General features: G+C 40.2%; 1 protein-coding gene across 7 annotated transcripts in view; it reads left to right on the top strand.

Moving 5' to 3' along the window:
* vav2 (vav 2 guanine nucleotide exchange factor) overlaps window positions 1–14,839 on the top strand; it is a 211,894-nt gene that overhangs the window by 153,855 nt on the left and 43,200 nt on the right. For all 7 annotated transcript variants that reach the window (XM_069705143.1, XM_069705160.1, XM_069705187.1 and 4 more), the window contains exon 4: window positions 8,085–8,153. In XM_069705143.1, the coding sequence (XP_069561244.1) occupies window positions 8,085–8,153 (69 nt within the window). The remainder of the gene's footprint in view (window positions 1–8,084; window positions 8,154–14,839) is intronic.

Consider the following 14,839-nt stretch of genomic DNA (forward strand, 5'->3'; position numbering starts at 1 on the left):
CCAGATAATGTCATACAGATGAGTATTAGTTGCTAAAGAGTCTGTAATACGATTCTCAGCTTCATGGATTGTTTTCACCCCTCAGACACTGACAAATAGCTTTGCACATATTTTCATGATGCTGCTTGATGTTTAATTTAATAGTTGATGCAGCATCAAAACAACAGATTTTTACTGATTAAAGTCATATTTTAGTGCTGAAACTTTTATTTGCTCTTATTTTTAGTACGTTTTTTGTTTTTTTGGTGTACATACATCCTTGATATTCTACTCTAGTAGCGGGAACTGTGTCAAAGGCACAACTTGAACCCTTGATCCGACGTCTTCTTTTTAAGACCTCTTGTTCCCATCTCTTTGTATCCTGAACGTTGACCCTGTGTTCCTCACAGCTTGTGTACAGTATAAGACTGCATCATCATCATCTGTCCTGTTATTCAGCCCCCTCCTCCCCTCCCTTATCTTTACTATCCTCAGCTAACTCTCAGCTATGTGTCATGAGCTCTTGGGGGATCAGGGTCGTATAAGTGCGAGAGACCTCAGCATCAACACGGGCAGTAGATGAGGAGGATGTTAACCGAGGGGGTTTAAATAATGATCCTCAGTCATGCTCTAAGAGATGTGACAATGTCTACTGACCTGGTCTACTGAAGCCACACGTCCGGATGTGACTAACAAATTATATTAATGGCACACGCTTGAATCTGTGGCCTCCTTCTTGATGGAGAGCCAGTAAGTAACAACAAACTGGCTGGAACTCAAAGACTTCTCATTACCGAAGAATAAACAGCATTAATTACAAACAAGATGATCTGCACACTGTCACAGAAACAGGGTCCAAAACAATGAAAATTCATAATAATTCCCTGAATATAAATACATTTTAAAAAGTGAAAGAAGGGAAAATCACACAAATATATAAAAATATGAAGCAATAATAATTGGAAAAAGGAGAAACCCCAGCCAATAGCTCAGGCTAGCACACTGATTAATTCATGGACACATTACTGAGTTTGGGCCTGCAGCTTGCGGTTACTTACATTTTTTTTTTTTTTTTTTTTTAAATCCAAAAGTTTTGAAAAATGAACTGCTTTTTAAAATAGATTTTTGTTCAACATATTAATTAACTAATTACTCCATCAGCTCTACCTGAAGTCTTTCTGCACCAAAACTGAGGTTTGACATGAGAGATACTTTTCCATGTAATACCTATAAATAAGAAAGAGAAACACGAGCATTTCATAGCATTACATTTCAGAGATATGATTTACAGCCGGACAAAGTAGATGTGCATGTGTGTGTGTGAGTATTTGTCTTTAAGCAGATGAGGAGACTGCAGTGTGCAGCAGGACAAGCAGCCACAGTGTCACTGATTGCACTTCTCCTCCTTCCCGCCCTCCCTCCCTCATCATAGGCTCCGCCCCCTCACGCCACCGTACATCACACACATTAGTATTCAGTTATCACATTGCACATCCGCTCCTCATTTTTCACTCACGGTGTTTGAATGCATCGCGTGTGCTAATTTCACACGTAAACGTAGTTACTATAAACTCACACATGCAAAGAAAAAAAAGAAAAAAGGCTTTTACTCATGTTACTCACACACACACACACACACACACACACACACACACACACACACACACACACACACACACACACACACACACACACACACACACACACACACACACACACACACACACACACACACACACAAACAAGGCAAGAGACAGCTTGTAAATGAAACCACAGTGTGCAGGTTTAAAGGAGGAATGGGAGGATTTATAGACAGACTTGGTACAATAAGTGGCAGAGTGCACTAGCTCACTGGAGCTCCAGCGATTTATCGACCCTTGAAACGAAGCCGTGTCCTGGGACATGAAACTGCTTCCAATGCTGACCATTCGAGCTTCTTTCACACATAACGACTACAGTGTTGTTCTGCTGTTTGACAATAGCTGATCAATGGGATCGGCTCACTGCGGATTTGTACAGCACACATGTCCCAACAATTCCCTTTACAGCAGGACAGTGTGGAGGAAATACTGTAGACACAAACACAAACAGGTCTGGCTTTATTACAATGATGTATGAGCGAGATGGTTGGAAAAAGACGCGGACATTGAGATTCATGAAAATCATAAAGGGAACAATTTTAATTATTACAGTAATCTTTTCTTCGCCAGTAAAATGAAATGCATCGTGATTATGTACACACACACACACACACACACACACACACACACACACACACACACACACACACACACACACACACACACACACACACACACACACACACACACACACACACACACACAAATAAGTGGAAGCCTCTGTGGCCTACTCACCCCCACTGCAGTGGGGGACAAAAAGATCTTGAATTATTTACAGGTCCATGTTTTATAATAATTTCCTGCTGTGAGTTTTCCCTTACATTGGTAGGAATTATTAAACAATTACAATAAATAAGTTAAAGACATATTTAAGCTTGATCCTGATTAATTTTAGAATCTGTATTTTCTAAATATATTTGATTTTAAGCTCCTTTGTGGAGAAAATTTCAAGTTTGACATTTACGTTGCAGTTAATGGTGTATCAACTGAACACTTTATTTGTATTTTGTGCAATAGTACAAAAAAAATATTCTTTTCTTTTTAGCATAGAAACCAACCTGTAAGTCAAAGGATCAACAAAATATGATATACTTAAATATGTAAAACTCAATAAAGCCCAGCAGACCTGGAGAGAGATGAATGGTTATAGGACTCACAGACAAAAAGACAGATAAAAGAAGGAAAAAAGGGGAAAAAAAGCTTGAAAGAGAAAGAAGAAAAGCGTAGAAAGACAACCATTATTTTAGTCATAGACAGCTGTACTGACTAATATTCAACCAAACCAACTCTTTTCGTAAAGTTTGAAAGTGAAAATGAATTTCCCATGATGTGCAGTATGTAAATGTACCTACTGATATCCATATATAGCCTATTTGTTGCTGTTGGATACAAGCCCAAAAAAAGAAAGCAGCATAAAATAAAAGAATCCAAAAGAATCAGTTGCAGACAACCAACACCAACAAAGTAGTCATTGGATATTAATCAGTGGTGCACATAAATACACTTTTGATTCTCTGAATAAATAACTGATTACTTTGTACCTCAGCATGCTCTCTGGTTTACCACTACAGACCTGAACAACATGCTGTCAGGGAAGATAATAGAGCAGCAGTGAATAGCCGAGAGATGGCTCATCAGAGATGTTCTGATGAAATTAGGAGCGTACTTCAATTACACCTAGTTGCACCATTTAAGAGAAATGAAAACGGCAGCATCGGACAGTGCTTGGCTCTGCAAAACACCCTGGAGGTGATAAATGTGAGTGCATATCTCTGCAAACTACTATGTAATTAAATTTTGCCCTGCGGGACTCCATTAATAACTTATAATATAATGCACATTTCATTGGAGGGGGGCCATCAGATGGGGGTTTGTTATTACGCTCTGGAGGAAGCACCTCCTGCGCTTCATAACAGTGAGTGAGAGGGGAACATAAATCAGATGAGGCAGTTTTTGTGGTTGTAATACTTGTAATTAGCTTTTGAAAGTACATGTTTTAATGAAGTTACACCACTTAAAACATGGAAGAATTAACAGAGCAAATGAATCAGAGGAGAGTGCGGAGTTTGCAGTTTTTTTTTTTTTTTTTTTGCATGTTCATGTGTGTTTGCGTGCGTGGGCATGCCTGCATGTGACCGGTTGACCTTTGACTACATAGCTGAACATTCATTAACCTGATGGTTGACACACTGTTTTAGTGTGGCCACTGCTTTAATTACGCAAAGGCTAATTGCTGGTGTCGCACATACACACAGCGCACACACAGGTACAACATGCACATATACTGAACCAAAATGATAAAGCAGACGTGCTTTGCTACTACTGTTAATCACAGGTGTCGTGGGAATGGGAAGTTTGCAGTTGGAATGGTTCAGTTGAAATTCCTATACATTTTTTAAGCATGAATCATCTCTAAAGTGTTTGCCATGCGAGAGCCAATAAAAACAAATGGAATGATCAAAGCTGCTATATTGATATTTGAGGTGTATCGACTGATCCACCACATCAACTCGTGTATTAAGTAACATGCAAGAAAACATTCCACCTTAAGAGTCACCTTTGAGCGGGAGCACCGTGAATCCAATCACTTTTTTTTCTTTCTCTTTTGTCTATAAGATGGAAAAGCAGCATGACATCCTTTTATTTTGCATAGAGCAGTTAAAAAATGGAATTAAATTTTGTAATAATGTAAACAGCAATAAAAACATACTTGGCACCCGGCCAAATCCCAGATTGTGGCTTTTATTAGCCTCAACTGCCAAAGGTAGCTGGCTTTATTTTGATCCGCTCCTGTTTGCCGGGTTAAATCTACTGAATTACAGTGCTCATACCAACTTAACACTTCCGGTTTCCATTTTAAGTGGAAACAGTTTATTGGACAGAAACCCTCCATCTCTCAGAAGACCTTTTATTGTGAATTATTTACAGGAACGTGTTGTGACTGAAATTGGACAGCAACATTTCCGATGAGTAATTCAGAACAAGTGTTGAAAATAGCATGATGGGGCTTTTTAGTTTATTCAGTTAAAGCAATGGGAATCTACATTATGGATTACTGTAAACATGCCACTAAACAGTGGTTACACAACCTCAGAAAGGAGCGTCAATTAAACTGTGTGCACTCATGTTCACACGCATCACTCAAGCGCCTTCATCCACTAACAGGCCACTTCAGTGGGCTCTTTAGGAAGACGCGAAAGCACAATAAAGTGTCTCAATCATCTGATAGTATTTTGGGATTAAACTCAGGCAAAGGATTTCAAAGCTGAGTGGTAACAGAGACCGGAGTGCTTTTGTGAGCGCTTTGAAGATCTTGTCTGGCGCTGAACTGTCCCTATCAGCTCACTTCCCAGTCTGGACAGCTACATCACAAATATAAACGTATTTTTCTCTTTGCTATGATCTCGCCTGCTATAATCTTTTTTTTTTTTGTATTTTCCCACATGCAAGATCCATTCATTTTTGTATCACTCATTTCTATAGCAATCCCTGCACAGATTGTTACTAACTGTTATAATGACCTTACTGTAAAATATAGAAACAGAAGAAGAAACCTGTGCAGCCAGATGCTGTATCCACTCAGTTTGAATCAATTTTTTTCTACTGTTGTAGAAATCCCATCTTTGTCTTTTTACAGCTGTAGCTGCACTGTGAACAGCCACATCCAAACACTTTGAATTTCAAAGAGGGAAGTCGGTGTGACTCATCCGAGACTAATGCATATAACGAAATGTAACATGCTACAATTATAACTTTCCTCAAGTGAATGAAAAGAAGAGTTTTGGTGCATGATGGAAAGTGTGTTAATAACCCAACAATGTTTGTGAGAAATTTGATTTGAGTTCAGTGAGTGAGTTAACAGATCCTTTTAACTGTAATAAATCACAAATAAAAATGTAAAGTGTTGAATTGTACTTTTCTCGAGGCAGGAAAATGGCTTTGTTTGTTGACACCACTGAAATTTTGACTTTTTTTTCTAAGCCTGAACAAACTTGAATCCAAATTTATCACTAAAAGGTATACATCTTTGCAGCGTTACAATTAAATTAAGTCAAGTAAATGTATATGTTTCCCAACATCGAACATTTTCACAGATGACTTTAAAATTGGCCCATCTTTTGACCCCCTTTACCACAGTAATCTTCAATCAAATCCAAAAATAAACATTCATCTGACCACTTCTTTGCAATTATAACAATTAAACGTAGCACTTCCTTCACTTGTTATAATAAAAAAAAAAACATTAAATTATGTTTCCTATCCAAATATAACAGGAAATCCAAGTTTTTATATGCATAGTATGACATTTTGCGAATTTGTTATGTGCCACTTTACACAATGGGTTGTGTAGCTGGTTGAATAAATGTGTGTATTAAAGATTCCAGACATGCTGAGGATTCCCAGAATGCAACTGGTTTGTCTACTGTGGTGACATTTCTGGAAAACAGAGGCTAAATTAGGTTGGAACTGCAACAGCAGGGACAGTGCTATAACCGGCAAAATCAATGAGTGATAGAGTTACACCATTGATCGGGGAATGCTTCAACATCCGTTTTCCATTTCAAATGTGAAGCCCTCATTTCAAATGCAAAGCCCTCTAGTGTTAAATATGATCCACATAAGTTTTGACCTCATCTTGTTTATTTTGTTTCTGTTATTGCTTATCCTCAATTTTACTTTGCTTTCTCGAATGAGTATGTACTGTATCTGGGGTTAATTCACTAATGATTGATTATTACATCAGGTGTTACATTGTTGGATACTATATTTTAACCAAACTTGTTTCATTCTAGACTCCATTGTTATTTTGGCTGTTGCAAAAGTTGCTGACCAATTTGGTTAAAAATGTTGAGAAACGAATGCCTGAACATACAAATGACTCCTACTTGCAGTACACGTGGAAGTAATACCACTTTCACACAAAGCTTTTGGGATTCTTCGGTCTTTAGTGCATTGTTATTTCTACTCGATTAAGCTCAGAAATTTTACTTTACTTACTTACGCTAAAGACTTTAAGGTTGTTGATATTGTTGTCAAGTAAAAATTTAATTTTGTCTCAAACTGTAATAGTTCAGAAGATTATATCAAAATACACAGTCCTGCAGTTGCTGTTGTTTTTCAGCAGAAGAACACACAGGTGCAGCTTGCACCTCACTGTCACCATGAACCTCACTCCCTTCCCACACTCCCTGGTTCTGCCCTCCATCTCTGTTTTGAGTAATGGTAGGAGTCCTTTGTGTGTGTTCACATTCTTTGGCAGTAGGAAAACAAATCATGTGTTCAGTAGTGACATTAGAACAGAGGGAGTCAAGGTCAACCTTACAGGGTTGTTTACTGTAGCGGTGGCTGGAGATTCGTGTAGGAAATACTGCTTCAGGAGAGGGTGGTAACAAGAGTAAACAAGTAAACGGGCCTAAAAACTCAATAAAAACCATGAACTGAAAAAAGATTGTAGTGATGCATGTGGGGACTTTAGGTTAAGCATTGATGATAGGCACTCAGGATTAATTCTAATAATGCAGGCTGTTGCCGTTTCAGAAACATTAGTGTTGTTGATGATGAGCGCTGATCATGACATCACTGATTTTAATCGGTTTCAGTTGTGCACGACATTAAGCTAATAGGCTATAATTTGTAGCAATCACAATCAGCTCTTGTGAGAAAAAAAACAAAACATCATTAACACAGCTGGCCATGCGAGACCTAATCCTGCCCTATCAGAATTATGTTTGCAGGAATGCGATATCTTTAAAGAGATTAGAGATAAATCCACGCTGTTTAATGAGCTAATTGATTAGTCATACATTTTTATGCTCTGTCACTCCCCATGAGTATTGTTTGTTGACACTATGTGGGCAAGGATGAGAAATTTAAGAAGAAGAATGCTGTGAATCATTGGGATTACCACACGGTGACCTGACATGAATGCTATTACTATTGCTGTTTTCAGTTTGTCTCACAGCAATGTTTGTGACAAGCAAGCAGTGAAGGCCACATTCTGTGGGAGACAAATTACAGCTCTAAACTTTGTATTTTGTATTGCTCTACATTGTCCCCCCAAAGGTCCTTGAGAGCTGTCCAGAGGCCCTGAGAGGGTTTATAAGACACCTGCCTATCCATCTGAAAAAAATAAAATAAAAAAATAAAGGCTGTTTTCCTGCCTGAACACCTGATAAAGTTGGTTGGGGGAAGATGTTTTTTTTTTTTTTTTTTTTTCTGTCAGGAGTAGTGTGTTTTATGTGTTTTGCCAGTGTTGTTTATGACTGATGGGGTCCTCTGTTAAATATATTCTGCTGTTGTGCTGCTGAAGTGATGGACCGAAGAGTGACAATCTGACAGATAGTACACGCAGTTGCCGACTGGTTATTTTTCTACCTGGGACACTGCAGTGTGTGTAGTGATAAAGCATTTTGTGGCCTCTCTCACGCTCTCTCTGTGTTTGTGTGTGTTTTGTGTGTTTGCCAGGCCATTTCCATCGGAGGACACAGCTTTGAATGAGGATGATGTGTACCGGAGCCTGGAGGAGTTGGCAGAGTAAGTACGCGTTTCAACACAAACACCCACACATACTGTTTTTTGTCACCCGAGGTGACAGTGCATTATTTCTCTGAAGACGTCCTATTAACCTTAGCCATAAAAATCATATGCCCTCACCCAACCCTGAAATCGACCGAACTCTAGTCTTGATCAAGTACAAAGTGTGATCAAAAAGTTCTGAGACTGTATCTGTTGCGCACAAAACAAACTTGCATTGCTCAACATCAGATTTTATGACCACTGGTACGTGCACATTTTAGGTTTCACCATGCAGCAGAAAGTTTGTGTAAAATTTCTGGGGAACCGAAAGAAGTTGCAGGGAGCCAAATCTGGTGAGTAGAGGTGGCGGGGAGCTACGACAGGCGTTACTGCAGGCGAGACACTTACACGTTTTCAACACGCTGTGACCGTGTTGTCAGGTTGGAGAGCCAAAGTGCCACTGTGCCACAGTTTAGGTCATATGTACCCAATGTTTTCCGTCAGACGCCTCAGAACATCACAGATGAACTCAGTGTTGACAGTATGACCCGGGGTGACAAATTCACATAGCACCACCTCGCTCCTGACCTGATGCACCTTCTTCGGTCTTGTACTGTGATATTCTGCCCATTTAGCAACGCGTATGCCACTCAAAACACCTCGCTAGCCTCATTCCTCCATTGCCAAATCACATTTGACTTTAAACAGGGTGCCACTGTGTTGGAAAGAAGTTCTGAAGATCATTTCAAGTTAGCTGCTCATTATGCTACAAAACTGTCAGTGATGACACAACACAATATTTGTGCTCTCTGCCATTTTATATCTGGCAGTCAGAGTCATTAAGATGGAAGACGTGGATATATGTAAAGCATCTGCACATGTAACAGTCCTCTACCCTTTGTTTACATATGACACATCTTGTGATGTTCAAAAGTGAACTGATTGCCACTTCTTCCAATTTCCTCTAACTGCTTAATTACATAAGCAAAGAGCCCTCTGTCACACTGCCTGTTGCCATGGTGACACCGGCACCGCTCTGGATCTAGGTCTGGTTGCCTCCCTGCTCGGCTCGGTGGCTGGCTGCTTGGTTTGTTGGCTGCTACGTGGGTCGGTCGGGTTTTGATGTGTGTGAAAAGACATTCTGTGGCTCTCGGATCTGCCGGTGGTTCCAGCGGTGACAGCAGCCGCTCGACTCAGATTAATGGAGAATAATTAGTTAACCGCTCTGAGACGGGTGTCATTCATCACAGGAAGATAGGAGGGAGGAGAGCGGTAGACAGAAGGGAAAGCTTGCGAGCTATAGATGTAGGCCCGCTGTATACATCATTGTGATGCTCTATGGAGGATGAAGTACGTGCTCTTGATAGAGGAGAGGAGTGCGAGCCAAGCGGGCTAATGCTGGATTAGAGTCCAAATATGCAGCCTGGCAAATTTGCTTCGAAAAATAAACTCAATCTTTGGAGAGGAAAAAAAAGAAATGAAACTTTTGAACACAAAAGATGTGTTCACAGAAAGAAAAAAACACACTTGACCGACTGTTGTCTAGTAAGGCAGGGGACAAGTGAAAGTTACAGCATGAATTCAGATTTTCTAAAAAATAACATTGTAACAAAGTTGTCCTCCTTTTCCAAACTGTAACTCAGTCAGTTTTGTAAACACTGACATGATGATTTTATTCTTACCCATCACAAATCGCTCTTACAAATCAGAAAAAAAGATGTTTCTTATTATTCCAAAACTCTGCTCAGAAACGGCACATTTTCAGTATCTCTTTAGCATCAGCGTAATACATGTATAGTAACGTGTACATCCATGCGTTCATGAGGAAAATGAACTGCTAATAGATGACATTGCATAGTTTTAATGGTGCCAATTTGACAAAGAAATTGCCCCCAAAGCATTATGGGAACTATGATTCCTAAATGTAAAGTACGGCTATCTACAAAATGTCAGTCCCACAACAAAATAATGATAGGATGTTAGACTTTGAAATTCTCTGGACTGATTTCATCAAATTTTAGAACAGAAAAGTCTTTCAAATGTATCAGAAAAAACATCAAATCTGTCTTTTTATACTGCTCTGTGCTTCTATTGGCTCCATCAGGAAAGTGGTTAAATTTATCTTCTTTGCTTTTTTCCTTTCCTCTTTACTCTAAATCCATCTGCACTGAACACTGCGTACTTAAATTGCTTTTGAAAGATCCAGTGGCGATAGCAAGTGCATGTATCCATAGCAACAAGTGTCCCTGAGTCCAAGAGCAAAGTAAGTAAGCACAAAATTAAGGTTTTGATTATTGTTGTCTACTGGACTATTGTTATAGTTGGCAATGGGCCTGTAATGTGCCGCCGACCTTTAACCTCTAAAACGTCCTCCCTCCGCTGATGGGTTTTGGCCTCTGTAACCATGGCAGCAACTCCATCCAAACTTGAGTTCATTTGTTTTTCTATAATGGTCAGTGGTGTCGTAGCACTGTGCTCTTTGTGTCACCGATAGGTGCAGAGGGCTGGGTCCGATTGAATTAATCATGCTGCTCTGCAGCACGGCTGCTCTTGACCTTTTACAAAGAACATATATGCATTTCCTTCCGCCAATAGACAGATGCATAATTGATTCATCAGCAAGTCCTGCACTTAATATAGTTGGACACACTTAGCACATAGGCCACGCTAGCAATAACCCTGCACTCAAAGACATATTAATTAGCCTGAAATATTGATGCACATGTGATTTAAAATGAGTGCATGACTGAACTGCAACAGCGAGGGAAAGGACAATGATAATCTCTCCACAGTAATGATATTTTTTTTAATAGATGTAAAATTGTTCTATTCAACAGCATCCCTGAGGAAGAAAATAATGCAATGACAGGACATATGGTGCCATAAAAACAACATGTTAAGAAATAAAACAGCAATATTGTCACAAAAAAGGTGGGAAAATAAAGCTGTGAGGAAAAGCAGCAATATTATAGCAAACAGTAGAAATCAATAAAATTGCATCATTAAGTTCAGTGGTATGAGGACAGAGGATGCTTAATGCTGCAGAGTGAAGTATAAAAATGGATTTTGACTAAACCGGGATTATGCCAGCACACCCAATACTGGAGGACTGCTCCAGCAGCCTGTGCAGAAAAGATCGATCTACCTTTTTCTTTTTATTCTGGATCAGCCAAAAGATGCGACCTCGTGGACGTTAAAGATCTCTGAGGACAGCTGAACGTTCAACCTTCACCAGTGAACTGTAATGATGGTAGTTAATGATAATTCTATTTTATTAGATGGTCTGTCAAAGCTTTAGTAGGTGGTATGGCTGTTCTGCAGCTCGTCTGGATGCATGTCTCATTTTAGAGATGTAGTAGAGGTCGCTGGAGGATTTCCATATTCACAATATTATGTCAGAAATACTTACGTCAACTGAGGTGAATTGAGGCTTTGAGCTGTCAGTGTGAGCTCACCTGCAGATGCTGTGATAGGTGCAGGTATTCGTTTGTTACCTTTTTATTTATGTCAAAAACCAAATGATCTTCCATGTAGGGCAACCCAGTTGACTCTGACAGATGAGGAGCAATCAAAGCACCCGAGTTACACATGTTTTCAACTGTGCATAACCCATGGTGGTGCAGTGGTTAGCACTGTCACCTAACAGCAAGAAAGTTTGGGGTTCGAGCCTTGCCCCAGGCGTGGGCCTTTCTGTGTGCAGCTTGCATGTTCTCCCTTTGCCTGCATGGGTTCCCTCCAGGTACTCTGGCTTCCTTCCACTATCCAAAAACATGCATGTCAGTAAAGTTGGTGATTCTAAATTTCCCAAAAGTGTCTGTTTGTCTTTCTGTGATGACCCTGTGATGGACTGGTGACCTGTCCAGGGTGTCCATAGTCAGTTGGTGTAGCCTCCACCCTGTTCAGGATAAAGTGGGTGTAGATAATGGATGGATGGCATAACCCTGTTATACCAAAGAAAGACCACCAGCTTTCCACTTTCCCATGCACATAACAACAGGAGCAGTCGCTGGGCAGCAAACTCAGCAATATGTTGTTTATTTCATCCACCGTGTTTGCATGGTGAGGTGTTGTAATAGATGCAAACCCCACAGGTCTTAGTCACGTGTGGTTTTGTTTGATTTAACTTGTTGACTGCACAAATGCAGTGTGGCAGCATGACCATGCTGTGAAGGTCCCACACTGGAGCTCCAAGCACAGTTTATCACATCACTGACACAAAAAAAAACGTTCTGTATTTTTAGGAAAGTATATTATTTTAACGGAACCTGCGAGGCAGCCAAGCCTTTGGGGTCACGTGTTCAGTAGCTCTGATATGGTGAGTCATTCTCCATCCCTCCTCTCCACTGATGTAACTCTTGGTCACTGAGGGCTGGCAGCGCAGGCTAACAGGCGGATTGCGTGCAGGCACACTGGACACCCTGCGGCCTGTCTTTGTGTAATCAGACAGAAAATCAGACCTAATTCATGAGTTCTCAGGTCCTCCACTCCCACTCTGTGTCTCACAAATGCATTGCAATGCTTTCACACGCAGACACACACACACACACACACACACACACACACACACACACACACACACACACACACACACACACACGCATACGCATACGCATGCACAGTACTGTTGCCATGACTTCAGGGGGCATTGCATTGACTCATACATTTCCTGGAGAATTAACTAAACCCAAACCCTCACCACTACTCGTCTAAACGTAACTCTTACCTACACCTAAACCTCACTTTATCCTGATGATAAATCATCTCTTTGTACTAAAATGTAATGATTTATGTAAAAGAAGGACTATCTTTTTGCCCCCAGGTAACTGTCCACTTCATGTGGGGCTCCTGTGTAAATGAAGGCAATCTGAATCCCACACGGGAATAATGGACTCTACCACAAACAGTGAAAACAACTTTATAGTAATTTAGTGATTGAATATGGCTGAAAAAAGACAAATTATAACTGATATCATGACTAATATATAGTATCGATATAGATAACATGTTCTTCTTTCACAACAAAGTTACATTGTACTTAACAGTGGTTGATCAAGATCAAAATAAATAAATGAGATAGAATACTAGAGCATATACACATACTTAACCCAGTTTTCAGCTCAAGTCCACAAACCTCTTTTCAAACCATCAAACAGACATTTTTGAGTTCCATAAGTTCCAAGAAATTACTTTAATATTCAAAATTGTGTCACTTTTAAGGTTTAATGAACTGCAAAACATTATTTAGGCGATGCTTACAGGTCCCCATCAAGCTCTTGTTACTGGTTTATTTGTTGTTCTTTAAATAGCCAATCAATACATATTGACAGGCAATCAGTGAGGAAGTTTGTAAATGACTTTTAAATTCCAAGATTTTAGAGAAACTCAGAAGTAAATGAGACAAGTAAAAAAATAAATGAGGCATTCCTCCAGTTTATGAGTCATTAGAAGTGTCAGTAACAACTGCCACAGACCAACTCTGTCAGGAAGATAAAACTGAGCCGATAAGGTGTTTAGAGAAAAAACAATTAGGACAAGTTCTGAAAGAAAAAACATGTAAGTAAACACCACATCATAGGCCTCAGCTGATTAGATGGAAGAGCCAATCAAAATGAAAACAGCCAGAGGGGGAGGGGGTTTATGCAAAATCACCAGCCAATAGCAAGCTTTCAGCCAAAACCAGTGAGCCCATCCACTACCTCAGTGTAGAAGGAGGTTAAATGCCAACACTAGTCAGGAAATATAGCTATCACTAATCAGCACTGATGGATACAGATGATTATGATAGGAAACAATATTGATTTTCTGAGCTCATACATTTCCTGTATGCTTTTCATCTCGTAAAATGTACCGCTGTATAAAAGAGAAGCCTCTCAATACGCTCTCCCTGGAGAAGCTGCTGCTCTTAGATCTCCTCACAGGTCAGACTCAAATAACTGCACCAGACCTCCTTCATATCATACCATCTCAGAGGATTTAGAAAGAAAATGAAGCCCAACATCTGCTTTCTCTAAAAAAACGTCTCCGCTGTCTCCGTGGAGCGTACTGTAGTCTCAAAGTTCAGCGAGCAGGACGCTGATGGGACGGCATCAGCTGGCTTCTGTCCTCCCGCGCAGCCTTCTCCGGATTCAACATGAGCCACTTCTGCTTAATGAAGAAAGAGGAAGCACAGTGCTGAGAGTGAACTGAGCCACCTCAATTAAAACTTCAAACAACCCCCGCACAAGCACTGTGGAAAAGCTGAATATTTGATTGAGGGCATTTCTCTCATTTTTTAATCCCCCCTATTCACACGGAAAGAAGGAATATTTCAGCTCTGATGGCAGAAAGTTACATGTAGCCACGTCACAGTGGAGAGGATCCACCAGGTTTTTTGTTCGACCCGAGCCCATAAATCTTGTTTTCGGAATATTCATGAATTTATAAAGTATATAAAAGCCCTGGCAAATAGCTCATTTCGGGGATCTTAAAGTGAAATAAAAATTTCCGGCTCTGAATCCGGTTGGTTTGGTGGAAGGACAGCCAGGTTATGGCCCCCATTATGCAGGTATGGGTCGGGTATCTGCTTCAGGAATACTCAAACAGGCAAGTTTATATGCCGGGGATCACACAGATATATTTGGAGGAGGAACTATTCATCCAAGAAGAGAAATTCTCCTTTTGCTTGCCCTCGCTGAGGCAGGTCAGAGCACCAAACAGCATCCCTT

Source organism: Brachyistius frenatus, unplaced genomic scaffold (assembly GCF_029030835.1).
Source record: "Brachyistius frenatus isolate BFR_SWC_R1_liver_20210118 unplaced genomic scaffold, ASM2903083v1 Contig_3, whole genome shotgun sequence".
NCBI classification, from domain to species: domain Eukaryota; kingdom Metazoa; phylum Chordata; class Actinopteri; family Embiotocidae; genus Brachyistius; species Brachyistius frenatus.